The 14970-nt window shown below is 39.7% G+C and overlaps 1 protein-coding gene across 1 annotated transcript in view; it reads left to right on the top strand.

The window, feature by feature from the left end:
- RETREG1 (reticulophagy regulator 1) overlaps positions 1 to 14970 on the top strand; it is a 135021-nt gene that overhangs the window by 44404 nt on the left and 75647 nt on the right. Inside the window, exon 3 of the mRNA XM_012758552.2 lies at positions 1237 to 1267. Within this exon, the coding sequence (XP_012614006.2) occupies positions 1237 to 1267 (31 nt within the window). The remainder of the gene's footprint in view (positions 1 to 1236; positions 1268 to 14970) is intronic.

Raw genomic sequence — 14970 nt, 5'->3', positions numbered from 1 at the left:
TTACTGGCAGCCAAGGCACAAAGGGAAATCAGATTAATTGCACAATTCCAATTGACGGAAAACAATGAAACAAGCAATTTTGGGAAATGTATTGCTGGAAATAAAATATTAAAAAGAATTTATCACATAGATCTTTGAAAGGGGATATTAAAGAAGATAAGGGAACAACACCTTTGGCCTTTTGTTTGATGGAAAAATGCAGTAATCTTCTCATGGTTATTTCTTATATTGAGCTTCATTAAAGCTGATAGCTGGGAGTTTAATATCAATGTATAGTCCAATAAAGACATTTAGTGGAAAATTAAGAAAGCAAATGAGGTTTAGGTATATATATTTTTTCTGTTGATTTCATTTGGGCCTAAATATAAGCTCAAAACATCTAAAGAATGAATAAATAAAAATCTCCTCTTTTTTTTTTTCAAATAATAGTTGTCTTAGTTTTGTGAGTACCATGTCAGGACTCACCTTAAATGCCACTTCTATAATTGGCCCTTTTCTCTCCTTAACTCTCATGGTTTGTGCCTTTCGTATGGTTCCCATGCTATATACCTTGGTTTATATTTACTTGAGTGCATATTTTGTCTGCCCTACTGGACAGTAAAATCCCTGAGACAGGAAACAGGTATTACAGAGCATTCCATCTCCCATGGTACATTCCCAAGTGTTTTGTATTTGTTAATAGTAGGATCTCAATAAATATTTGTGGACTAATTGCTGTATTAGTCATGGTGCCAGAATTATGTATACACTGTATGATTTGATAGTTTTTAGAATTTAAAGATCTAAGCGTTTCATTTTATTATTTATTTATTTATTTTTGAGACAGAGTCTCACTGTGTTGCCCAGGCTAGAGTGCCGTGGCATCAGCCTAGCTCACAGCAACCTCAAACTCCTGGGCTCCAGCCATCCTTCGGCCTCAGCCTCCTGAGTAGCTGGGACTACAGGCATGCGCCACCATGCCTGGCTGATTTTTTCTATCTATTTTTAGTTGGCCAATTAATTTCTTTCTATTTTTAGTAGAGACGGGGTCTTGCTCTTGCTCAGGCTGGTTTTGAACTCCTGACCTTGAGTGATTCTCCCGCCTCAGCCTCCCAGAGTGCTAGGATTACAGGCGTGAGCCACCACGCCCGGACTAAGCGTTCCACTTTAAATAGGTTGGAATATTTCTAAGATGAAAAATGTCTCAGGAGAAAAATACCTCAGTTAAGTTTCTCGTTTTACTTCTGCCTGTTGCAGGTGCACAGCTGTGGAGAAGTCTCAGTGAAAGGTAGGGAGATTCCTTCAATGTTGGGGTTAATTGGGGGCGGGGCGGGGAGGGGACTGAGCCACCAAGATATACCTCCGAACTAAGAGTTCAGGGACAGGAACCTAAATCCAATGGTAACTTACAAGAGTGGAAAAATGAAGAACAACATGATCAAACTGAACACAAGGGTAAAATTGGGGCTCATTGTAGGAGATGGTTTGAATTCTGCTACAATGTTGGGCTGCGTGAATCTGTGAGGTTGGTAATGTGTGAGGATTTGGAAGTGAAGGGAGGGGGGCATTTTCATTTGGGATTTCCTTTTAGACTTCATTCTTGGGGCATGAGCAACACGGCTATCGTGGGGAGGGGAACAGGACTGCTCAGTCAGGGCTCTGCTGGAATCTTCCTGAAGGGTTGTCCATGCCGTCAGTTCAGAGCACTGGGCCGTGAGAGGCTCTTAGGGACGAGGGTGCGGTAGCTGTCGACCGACCTCTTGACTCCTTGCCCAGCCAGGGACAAACATGGGCTCCCTCTTCATGTCCCGTCCGCCATCCATCCATCCATCCATCCTATGGGACAGGTGCTGTTTCCAAATGGAAGAGAAGAGAGCTGGGCCAGTTGGTGCGGGGAACATCATTCACTCCACCAGCTGGACATATGAGAAGTGAAAAAATGAAGAAAGTATGAGGATTAATATTCCAGTGAAATAATTTTTGTAGGAATTGATTTTTTTAAAACTTCTGCCTTAAAAATATATTTGTTTTACTTAAAAAGGATGATTGAGGTGTCTGACTCATATCAAATGGGACATTGTGAAATAAATGTGCAGAAAAAGAGGACAAAACAATGCCATAAAAATCCTCTAGTATTTTATATAATTTGCCTTTGGAAGCTGTGCTCATGCAAATAATGCTTTTTTCAGGTATAAAGAGTAATTTATGGTCAGTTTATGACTGCTTGCTTGTTCCTTCATTTTGGATCCCAAATTTTCATGGGCAGAATGAGAACTTGTCAAGGGACTCAGGAGAGGGTGACATTGGGTATAAGGAGAGAAATCTGGTCCCTGGTGGTTCTCATGGAGGTGAGGGGCTGCCTGGGAGGGGCCAGCACAGGCTGTGACAGGCATTTGTCTTGCCTGGTGTTCTGATCTATGTGCTGTGCACAAGCAGTTTAAAGTTCTCTTTCTATTTTATAGAAATTCCCTATGGACGTGTAAAGATAAAGAAAACTCAAAATCGCTCTTTTGAGATCGTTGAGAAATAGCTGGTGTTTTGGAATTGGTTAAAATGTGTTTTGGGTTTTGCTGTCCTCCTGCTTCCGTACTCCTGTGTGCTTTTCTACATTGTCACCTTTTAGGGAAAGCATTTGGATTGAGAATTGTAAGAGAATGTCTTAGCTGGAAATAACATCCGGGTTACGCATAATGTTGGAAAGCAATAAAAGACATCTGTGAAGATAAGGAATTTCATACATTGTTTGTCCAGTATGAGTTTCTAGAATTATTTTAAATTGCAAATATGCACAGGCAATAACTTTCTTTACTATCACAGTTTTACACAGTTTAGTAAAAGGGAGGATAAAGAAGAGAAGGAAAAGCAACCTGGGGACCTAAAACGTGGTTCCTAAGCAGAAAATACGTTTGTGACCCAGCAGTTGCATACATGGGACCAATGGGAAATATGCTTAAATTTTAGATTTCTTTTAAAAATGAATAACATGAAAGCTTGAATTCATTTAATAAAGCAGTTTGTATAAGTGGAAACAAAGTTAAGATATATTGCCAATGGATATGATGACATAATTCCTATAATCATACATAATAAAATATGTTCAGTGACTTATTTAACAGAAGTTTCCTCTTTTCTAGTATTTTAATTTATCTAGCAAATAAAGTCTGAAATACATGAGAAAAAGATTTTCTGCTTTTAGGCCTTATTGATAAAAATAAAGATTAATGTTTTAAAAGCTTTTCCATAGGAAAACATTTCCATCTAGGAATATAAATACATTTTATCCACATGGGTCATCTTTTAAAATAAAATTTTCATAAATGGATCAATCAGTTTACGAATGAATAACTTGATAAGGGATAGAAACTGGGATAGGCTTACCATGGGCTCACAGTTTGTTCTCCAGCTCCATGTATGTTAAAGACATGTAGTTCTTACAGAAGTTTCTAGGCTCTGAGGAACAATTCCTGCCAACTAAAGCCCCCAGACAAAAATGTATGAATGTGAATGAAGTGGATCCGTCTCTGCTGAGGAATTAAACTGCCCAGTGGATTTGAGTCTTACACTAGTTGGCTTCTCTTTCTCTCTCTCTAGCAGGCTTTTTTTTTTTTTTTTTTAGAATAGTTTTAGATTTACAAAACAATTGAGAAGATAGCACAGAGTTCCCATATATCCCTGCCAACCTAAAATAATCAAAACGGTCAGAATTTAGTATAAAGAGAATTAATTCAAGGGCAAAATTTGAGGACAGCTGTCTAGAAAACAGAATTCCAAAGAATGGAAATCAGTCTTCCAAACTGTATAAGTTTCAGATTCCTTAATGTAGACAAAGTTTAGGGAAGCTTAACAGAATTTCAACATCTTTCTATTATATATAAGGCATAGTTATGATTATCTGATTAGTTGAAGTGGTCTTTTTCTTTCAGGAAAAGTATGTTTAGTATTCTGTCCTGAAGAGGTAACAGTCATGGGGTCTTTTGTGCCATCTGGTCCAAGTTAGGTACAAGACAGTAAATAATCTAGAGCAATCCTCTATAGCAAAGATCAGTGATTGGAAGGGTGGAGGCCTGGTCTCTGGTCTCTCATCCTTCATAGAACAAGAGCAGTGAGGAAGAGAGTTAATCTGTAATCTAAGAATCGGGAGTTACAACTATATGCTACATGTAACTCTGAACACAGTTACAGTTCTCTCAATGCTTAAAATGTCTTTTTGGGTTTCTTTAAATTTTATTTATTTTCACACACGCCCTACCCTCTCACAGAGTTTCTCCATTCGTGGCATCTTACATTGGTTGCTATATATGAAACACTCATTGATAAAATTTTTATTAACTATAAAGTCTATACTTTATTCAGATTTCCTTAATTCATACTTAATGTCATTTTTCTGTTCCAGGATCACATCTAGAATATTTCATTGCATTTACTCATCATGTCTCCTTAGGCTCCTCTTAGCTGTGACAGTTTTTCAGAATTTCCTTGTTTTTGTTGACCTTGACAGTTTTGAGGAATATTAGTCAGGTACATTGTCAGATGCCCCCTCTTGAAATTTGTCTGATGTGTTTCTCAAGACTATAATGGGCTTATGTGTTTGGGGGAGAAAGACCACAGAGGTACAATGTGATGTATGTATGTGCCATCAACAGGATTTACGACGGTTGATTTTAACCTTGATCAGCTGGCTGACGTAGTGTGTGCTAAGTTTCTCCAAGTTGGTTCCCTTTGAAGCAGGGGAATCTATTGGGGAAATGGAATTAAGAACAGAGGGCTATTGATGAAAACAGAGCCAGAGGGAGGAATTAGGAAGTTTGTTAAAGATGCTAGGCATGCTCCCACCCCTGGCCTGGCAGTTCAGGCCACCACGGACCGGTATGCTGGGCCACCTTGGGTAAGTGTCTTAAGCTTTCTGTGCCTGTGTTTCCCCATTTACCAGGTGAGGAAATTGAGGCTTGCTCTCTAATTGTGGTTGGGGAAAAATAGACCAAGTGATCTACTGTAATTTCAAAGCATTTCTAAAAAGCACTTTGTGCTCTTGGATGCAGAGTTCTTTCAGATTTACTGATACACAGTTTTTCACTAGAGCATTGTCTCCCTTTCTTTCTTGGAGTCCTTGCTGTCCATCGCCCTTCTGAATGCATCCACAATTTGCATGTGACAATTTCTGCTGTGTGCTTTCTCGTAACACAGAAGCTGTTTAAGTGTTTGATGATGATTTGGAAAAAATATTAGCACAGCAAGACAAAGGGGCTTACTTCACTAACAGTTTGGTTTTGCTAATGTATTTGTCTCCTTTGGAAAAGTGCTCCTGTGCCCCGGAGAAGGCTAATGAAAATAACATTTTGTAGGAAAAGTCTCGTTAACTCCAGACTCACCTGTGCATATCCAGGCCCAACTAATTTCCACCCTGTGCTAACCCTGCAGCCAAGTTCACTTCTCTTGGCCTCAGTTTTCTCACCTGCTTAGTGGGAGGTGAGAGTGGATTATCTCAGATATCCTGCCCAACCTGAAAAGTCTATTCTGGTGCAATTTGAGGAATTCATGGGTTCCTTTCATGTTGTGTTATTATCTTTTTACACTTTGGTTTGGCCAGTGGCTCTTTCAAAGTGATTCAGTTTATTTATTTATTTTTTGAGACAGAGTCTCACTTTGTTGCCCAGGCTAGAGTGAGTGCCGTGGCGTCAGCCTAGCTCACAGCAACCTCAAACTCCTGGGCTCAAGCAATCCTCCTGCCTCAGCCTCCCGAGTAGCTGGGACTACAGGCATGTGCCACCATGCCCGGCTAATTTTTTCTATATATATTAGTTGGCCAATTAATTTCTTTTTATTTATAGTAGAGACGGGGGTCTTGCTCTTGCTCAGGCTGGTTTCGAACTCCTGACCTCAAGTAATCCGCCCGCCTTGGCTTCCCAGAGTGCTAGGATTACAGGCGTGAGCCACCTCGGCCGGCTCAAAGTGATTCAGTTTATACCTGAACAGATACTTTCCTGTGTTTGTCCACTGCAATTTCCAACATGTAATACTATTTATCACATTAGAAATGTGAAATTAAAATATTTATTATTTGGACTTCTTTGATAATGATTTGGTAAGTTGTGTGCAGTGATTTTTAGTGTCTGGCACTGGATAGTGCTTATGTTAATGTTAAAACATTTTAAAAAACTATCTTAAAGATGAAGTATAGTGGCTGATAAGCTGATCTTTGGAGCCAGAGAGAGCTGTTTTGCTCACATGAGCCACCCTCGTCCTTTGCACATGTGCGTGTGCTGAGCTCAGAAACGTCCCCTTCACGTGGCTATAGCTAGAAATCACCTCCCACTGTCCTTTGGCCACAGCTGAGATTCCCAGGTCGCTCAGCAAGGGTTAGATTTTCCTCTTTCCAGCATCGTGCTAGATCAATTTTTGGTTTGTGCTAAATCTGAGAATCAGCCAAGCCTTCGCTCCATGGGGTTTTAATCAGTAGCTTTAAGCGACATTCATAGCATGAATTTCACTGTTAAAAACGTGGATCAAAAATCGTGGACCATTTACACACTCCTAATGGTGAATGCCATTTTAAGCCTTTAAACGAAAAGGAACTGCTTCTTTCCTTTGCTATAATCCTAATGGCTTGTTAATTCATAGACTGTTGTTTACTCTTTGGGAAAATTTGCTTTTGTCATCTAAACTAAGCTTAAAGTATTTCCTTCAAAATTTAGTATGAAGATGGTGGTGGCTACGTACACTGATGCTTGTGTATAGTTTCTCTGGACAGTTAAAGAGTATTCATAAAGTTCACAAGTGTTACACTGAACTAGTACATACTGTTACAGGCAGGGTCTGATTTCTGATGGTGTCATCAACAATAAAATGTAGATAGCTTTAATCATGTGCCATTCACATGCCCATATTTGTACCTGGAAAATTCATTCGGGAAAATATAATTCTCAAAGTGTGTGTGTTCTGAGTAGAACCCCTGCCTGACCTACTTCTTTAATAAACAGGAACTCTACAATCTATGAACAAGATTTATACAGAGCTGTCAACTGAACCAAATTAACATCTTTTGTGGCTCATTCCTAGTACTGAATTGAAACCTGATTGATAGGATTGTAATAGCTTTTCGTTTCTGCCTGAAACTATAGCAGCTGAGTGAATAAAGTCCTCTGTTAACAAATGGGAATGTTTGCGCATTACGATTTTCTGTGCGTACGTCACCTTTTAAAAACATAAAATTGCCCCACTTTTCTAAGTAAGTATAAATTAGAAAAAACCAACTTTACTTACATATAACAATCATTCAAAACTTCTTTATCTAGTTCTTTAATAGTGGGTACATTATAACCGAGATTCAGGAGTTAGTATCATCATACATCTTGTTTTATTGTTCAGTGCCAATTGAAAGAAAATAAATTTTGTTCTATGGCAAGTAAACTTGGAAACTTGAAAATGATGGCTGAGAGCCATGGAATTTTCTGACCGGCATTCCAGGAATCCGGATACCTCTAGCAGAGTGTTGTCTGCAGGAGGTGGGGTAGTGGCTTTCCAGCGATGAAAACAGGGCATTGCATCTCATGGCCTTACCTTGAGCTGACTGTTGAAAAGCAGAGCACAGAACTCACAAGGTCAGTTTTCCTAGGGCCAGCAGGGAGTGGCAAGAGAGTCCTGAGCTTTCTGCCTCTAGCCTCAGCCTGTTTCTTTCGCTCTCTAACTCTTCAGAGAAGCAGTTGTGTGGCCCCAGTTCTTGGGATGAAATGCCCTTTTGTTTTGTGGGCTTCCAGATAACTGCCAGTGAAAATTGTTCTAGCCGGTTGTATTTTGGGGAGAAAAAGGGAGGCCAGGAAACTTCGGTTGTAAAACCCAAGTCCTGACATTGACCCATCTTGTAGGCCCAGAACAAATTGGAGCATTTAAATCAGAGATGTGTAATAAGTTAAATGCTTGAGCACAACGTTATGCCACTGTTAAAAGTGAAAAATCATCCAGTGTTTGCTAAATTGTCTCCTCTGATGAATGGAACTTAGTGAGAAAACTGTGTTTATGTTTATGACTCATATCATTATTCTTATCATATTTCCTAGACAGGGTGGCTGATTTGAATTCCCAAGTAAAAAGCACTAAATAGTTACCTGATAGCCTAAAAGGTTTAATCTGTTTCCATGTTAGTCATAACAAAAATTCTAACTCTGATGTGTTGAAACAGTTTTAATTACAGTTTAATTTTTTCTAATGTGTCTTAAAGCCCCCCCCCTTTTTTGAGACACAGTCTCATTCTCTTGCCCAGGGTAGAGTGCAGTGGCATCATCATTGCTCACTGCAACCCCAAATGCCTGGGCTCAAGCCATCCTCCTGCTTCAGCCTCCTGAGTAGCTGAGACTACAGGTGCATGCCACCATGCCTAGTTCATTTTTGTAGAGACGAGGCCTTGCCATATTGCTCAGATTGGTCTCAAACTCCTGGCCTTAAGTGATCCTCTCACTTCGGCCTCCAAAGTGCTAGGATTACAAGTGTGAACCACTGCACCTAAAGTTGCCTTTTAACTTATACTTTGTAACTTTGTACTTCTACCTTTGTAACTTGTATGGTAAGACTTGTACCTTGCCAATAAGGCATACTATTAGTTTTATGTTTAGCTGGGACTACAGATAGCTAGCCACAACTCAACAAGTTTTAAAAGGAAAATTTTGTTTTGAAGGATGCATTGGTATTTTAGTCCATTTTATGTTGCTATAACAGAATATCTGAGAATGAGTTGTTTATTTATATATTTATGAGACAGAGTTTTACTCTGTTCAGGCTAGAGTGCTGTGGCGTCAGCCTAGCTCACAGCAACCTCAAACTCCTGGGCTCAAGTGATCCTCCTGCCTCAGCCTCCCAGGTAGCTGGGACTACAGGTATGCGCCACCATGCCCACCTAATTTTTTCTATATATTTTTAGTTTGCCAATTAATTTCTTTCTATTTTTAGTAGAGACAGGGTCTCACTGTTGCTCAGGCTGGTTTTGAACTCCTGACCTTGAGTGATCTGCCCACCCTGGCCTCCCAGAGTGCTAGGATTACAGGCGTGAGCCACTGTGCCTGGCCATGAACTCATTTTTATAACAACTCATTCTTGAGATAACAAACCCATTCCCCAAATAACATTAATCATCTCTTAAGGGTCCCATCTCATTAACAATATTGTCACAATGGCAATTACATTTCAGCATGAGTTTTGAAGGAGACATTCGAACCATAGCAATTAGATTAAATGAAAAAAAATCTTCATCAGAAAAAAAAGGCACTTAAATGCAGAAGATGCTAGACAAATGCGTTATGCGTGAGCATGTCTGTGCTTGGGTAAATCTTTGGCTGAAGAGGCCTAGGCAAGCCTGGGAACTGGCCACCACTTTTAAAGTCTGTCCCCTGCCAAAATAAAAACCCAAATAGGCCTTTTATTCCTTTTTTCAAAAATCATAATCGAGTACAATTCTGTAGTCATATATTGCACAATGGAGAGTCAAAACCCTTTTCTTCATCTCCCTGACAAGAGAATGGATCCATTCATTACATAACAGCTAGAAGCCCTTAGCCAGAGCTGCTGGGGTTTGGTCTGAAAGTTTCTCAAAGTCCTACATCCAGATTCCAATCCGTTTTTAATTTTTTTAAAAGTTGTGCTTTGAAAATTAGATCCATTGAAGACGAGTATGAAGCAAGGGACTACAAGTAGGTTTTAAACTGATATGGGAAATTATGCTTGTTAACTGTCACCATCAGTGCAAACCTAGTAAAAATTTTTGTATGAGTTTTTTAAAATGTCTCATGCTGAACATTGAAGGGCCACTCTTTTCTCTCAGGAGTCTGTCAGACTGCAGTAAGTACATGCCTGGAATATAAGTACAGGCAAAAGCCCTCTAGGAAGTTGACGTGGCTCTCTATGACAGCAATATTTCTTAAGGCATTAAAAATAAAATGAAACAGGAGGTACATTTCATATTCCAATTGCTTCATTGACAAGGGTGGCGAATTTTCAGACCTGTTCCTGGTTGCATATTCCTTTCATAAATAAGGTATTCTCCTTAAATTTAGACAGATTTGTCAAGTACAAATATAGGCAGAAAATCAGGGGTTTCAGGTTTTTGTGGTATAGCAGCAGTAGACATTAGGTGACTCCTAAATGACTTAATAACTCAGGATTCCCTAGGCGAAAGGCACTGAATATTATACTTTATTATAACTTAAAATTTTTGTTGTTTAGGATAGCTTTCCACATTCCTTTAAGTTAATATAATTCTATAATAATCTAATTTAACATGAGTTCAAGAACCCGTTTTTCTTTTTTCCGATTATTTTAGAGCTACTTCATCTGTGCTTAATTAAAAATATTTTCAAAGGCAGTGCCTTGGGTCTCTGTAACTGCTTGATAACAAATGAAAGTCACAACTCTGATCATTTTATCTGTTTTCAATTCTATTAGCGCCAAGTTTATTAGGTTTGATTAGTTAGTAGATCCTGAGTTATTAAGGATTTGAAATGAAGTTCATTTATAAATATACAAAATAATTTAGCTAGAATAATTAAGTAACACAATATCATGGTTGCTTCAGTAAATTTCAATTACCAGAGAAGGAAGAATGATTAGTAGTTAACATGTCTTTGAACTCAACCTGGCCTATGTTACAGTTATAAGAATATAAATGAAGACTTCGTAGGTGGTTAGAAATCCCTTTCTCTTGTTTATTTATTTATGGTTGCCAAATATTGTTATTTATAGTCATATTTGCCTAGTGGTATTTAAAAAATAACTTTAATTTTTTTTCTGATTTTGAAATAAATATTATGCTAATTTAGAAAATTGAAAATAAAGGAAACTCTGCAGAAGAAAAGCCAAATCACTTACAAACCCATCACCCAGAAATTATACTTTCAATTTTTAGTAAATTTTCTTCCAGTCCTTTTATAAAATTATATGTGTATGTTTGTTCATTCATGTATTCTTTCAACAAATATTTATAGAGTACCTTCCAATTTTTTCTTTTTTTGAGACAGAGTCTCACCCAGGGTAGAGCATGGTGGTTGGGTAATAGCTCACTGCAGCTTCGAACTCCTGGGCTCAAGTGATCATCCTGCCTCAGCCTCCCAAGTAGCTGGGATTACAGACACACATGATCACACATGGCTATTTTTTTTTTTGTAGAGATGGGATCTTGCTATGTTGCCCAGGCTGGTCTGGAATTCCTGTTCTCAAGCCATCCTTGCATGTTGTCTTCCTGAGAAGCTAGGATTACAGGGGTGAGCCACCACGCCCAGCCTGAGTACCTTTATTGCCAGACCTTCTAAGCATTTGTGGAGGGGGAAAAAAATAACAACTGACAGACAACCCTGTCCTCATGGATTTTACATTGAGTGAGAATGATAAATAATAAATAATTACTAATGTTAGCTGGTGAACTGTGTTCAGGGGAAACTAACGCAGGAGAGGAGGGTGGGGGGTGGTGAGGGGCAGGGAAGGTCCAGTTGGTAACAGGGTGTCAAGAAAGACCTGAGTTTTGAGAAGGGCTTGAGTTTTGAAGGAGAGTTTTGAGCAAGGACTTGAAGGAAGTGAGGTTATGACTCAGTGTCTGGATGAAGCGTGTCTAGGCAGAGAGAAGAGCAAGTGCAAAGGGCCTGAGGCAGGTGCCGTGTGTGAGGGGGATTGTTGTTTTATACCAGTAAGTTTTGTTTTGTTTGTGTTTTACAGCCATAGTGACTGGAATGAATGGAATATTATGTAGCCAATAACGATCATGTTGTAGAAGAATATTTAAGGATATCGAAGGTCATCATTTATTGCTAAGTTTTTATAAAACATTATAGATTTAAAGTCAGCACCGTGAGGTATCATGTGCAGTACATCAGTTCTATGTTGGTACATAAACGTGATTATCTCTGTGGGAGGGGAATATAGGTGTTTTTAATTGTCTTGAATTTGTTTACCCTTATTACATTTTTTTCCCATAATGAACATGCCTTTATCAAGAGGGGAAATAAAAGATAGTCAACGGAAGAGGGCGTGTCCCAGCAGGCAGGAAGAATATGAGGAAGCCACGAGGTGAGGTATTCAGTTCACCTGCGTGCCCAAGGGCGGTGGCTCCGGGGCTGCTGTCTGGAGACGGGCTCTGGTTACCAGGAGAGAGACTGGCACAGCCCAGTTGCTGGAAACAAAGGTCAGGGCTGAAGTCCAGACAAGGAAACTGAACTGGAAGGAGTGGAATCCTGCTTCAGAAATAAGTCAGAGTCGTCACAGGTGGGGCCCAACCAGTCCAGGTGTCCCTTGATACAAAGTATCACAGAATTGGAGCGAAGGTAAATGTTCCTTTCCAAGGTCAGATGGTGGCCCTAAGGAGTGGGATCAAAGCTCATAAATGCTTCCTTTCTGAGGCTGCTCCGCAAGCTCCAAGTCGAGCCTCTAGGGACAGGCGATGTGCTGTGCATGACACCTCACTGTGCTGACTTTATAATGTTTTATAAAAACTGAGCAATAAACGATGACCTTCCATATCCTTAAATATTCTGCTACAACATGATATTTATCGGCCACATAAGTGATGTGGCCTAAATGCATATGCTCACGATTTAGCTACACTCCCAAGAATATTTCAGGTAAAGATTTGGAAACTCTCTGTACCATCCAGAATAAGATTTCGGTCTTTCTCCTTATGCTCCAAACTATAGTCTTTGGACAAATTTGAACAAAAACGAACCTGAGAGGACGCCGTGTTCTCTTCTCGAGGGTCTATGCCTGGATTCTATCTGTGGGCACTTCTGTCTGTCTACCTACATATCTTCCTGAGTTATATTTTAATGATCATATTAAATATGTTGAAGAATATATAACATATACATAAGTTGTGAAGCATATTGAGATGAATATACATGAACCAACCAGGACTGGTGCAGTTGCTACTCCCCTTCCTGTCCTGCTCCCAAAGGCAAGCGTGGTCCTGAGTTTTGTGCTCTTCTTCATTCCATTGTTATTCCAAAAATAAAGAAAGAAAGAAATAAGAATATTTATACATTTAAAAATGTATATTTAAATGAAATTTAAATATTTATGCATTTAAATTACCTATATGTATACCTAAATAAAATCTTTGGTTTTGAGGTCTATAAAAAATAGTAGCATATTTATGCACTTTTCTAGGACTGGTGTCTGACCCTAAACATTTTTTTAAAAAGTTTGATCGTGTTGCTGTGAATAGCTATGGTTCATTCAGTTTTTGCTGCTGTCTGTAATATTCCATCATGTGACTATACCACAACTTAATTTTCCTATTTTCACTGGACTCGAGGGTTTTTGGGTTTTGTTTCTTTTCATACTGCCCACCGTTCCTGTGAGTTTCTGAGTTTACTATATAGCAGCACAAGAGATCAGGGAAAAGAAACAGGTAAATGCCAAATGCATAAAGTGAGCACTTTCCAAAGCCAGAACATTGTATCTAGGAAAGGTTGTGTAGACTCTATACCAGTGCGTGGGTTCTGACACCTGTTACAGAAACACTTAAGGTGTTCTTGAGTCTCTCGCCTGCGCCTGCTCAGCACCGTTCTAGTGCAGGCGCCACTAGGGGGGGTGTGAGAGATGGGACATCTCCCTGCTGTCCGAAAAGCTAAGAATAACCTGGCTCCTGCTCAAAGCTAGCCCTGTGGCTCCAGAGCATTATTAGTGCTGGCACATTCCTGCAGGGCAAAAACATTAGTATTAATCCACTTACAAAAAGAAAGTCCACCGAAAGGTTACATCTATACCTGCACCTGTATGCACATAGATGAGTGGATATGTGTGTTTTAGTGTTGTGGAGGAGTGAAATAAATAAATCGGGACTAAGGAAAGTGATGCATAGTAGGATGCATCGATGGAGAATAAGATAGAGACTGGGTGGGGAGGAAATTCACAGCTGAATGCATGGATCAGTGACAAATGGCTGTGCTTTTTAGTTGAGAAATAAGCTTAGCATTTCCAAGGCTTCTAAGAACATAATGGTACTTTGAATTCATGACCTTTTTATTTCTTGTTTCAATTCACTGCTTTATAAAATCTTTTGAATGTTCTTATTTCTGTGCTCTCAAAAGTCTTCCTTTCTCTCCTTTGTCCTTGACTTAATACATTTTCCTCTCCTGGAAATGAGAACTCTAAGTAACCTCAAATCATGAATCCCAGAAAACAGCTTAATTTTTGAGTGATTGTGTAGAGAGAGGATGTGTTAGTGAGTTATTGGCCCCAGGCATACATTGACCTGTTGTATATTGAAGGCGAAGGTCCCTGCTTATTAGAACAGCATACAAGAACAGTGGCTGCCCAAGTACAGCCTCAGAATCCTGGAATAGTTGGGATTGGCTGAATAATCCCATCCCCCCACCAAAGATGCCCATGCCCTATCCCCAGAACCTGGCCTAACGTGGCAAAAGGACTTTGCAGGTGTGATTAAGGATCTTGAGATGGGGAGATGGGCCCTGTGAAATCACAAGGGTTCTTTCAAGAGGGAAGCAAATCAAAGAGGAGAGAAGATGTTAGGCTGCGGGCTTTGAACATGGAACTTGAGACAAGTCAAGGAATGCAGGTGGCCTCTAAGAAGCTGGAAGAGGCACAGAAACAGATTCTCCACCAGAGCCTCTGGAAGGCAGGCAGCCCAACAGACTTAAGACTCTGGCCACCAGAACTGCAAGATGATAAATTTGTGTGGTTTTAAGCCACGTAATCTGTGGCAATTTGTTATTATACAATAGCAACAGGAAACTATACAACAGCAACAGGAAACTAAGGTAGTGTTGTTTATACTGTGAAAGAATCAGCTTTCGTTTGAAAATGTTGAGGGCGGTTTTTCCAACTCACATCTTCGTCCACTGAAGAAATGCAGTTTGACCCCAATTTTTGGGAGAACCGCATCCTGAAACAAGGAGGGCTAGAGTACGCAGGACGGGCTAGCCAACTTCACCAAAGCAAAGGGAAGGGCAGGGGGATAATGAATGAGTCTGGAAGAATGTTCCCACTGGGCAAGTGGAA

This window comes from Microcebus murinus, chromosome 11, assembly GCF_040939455.1.
Source record: "Microcebus murinus isolate Inina chromosome 11, M.murinus_Inina_mat1.0, whole genome shotgun sequence".
Lineage (NCBI taxonomy): Eukaryota > Metazoa > Chordata > Mammalia > Primates > Cheirogaleidae > Microcebus > Microcebus murinus.
The sequence above is the reverse complement of the archived record's forward strand: the minus strand, read 5'-3'. Positions and strand labels throughout refer to the sequence as shown.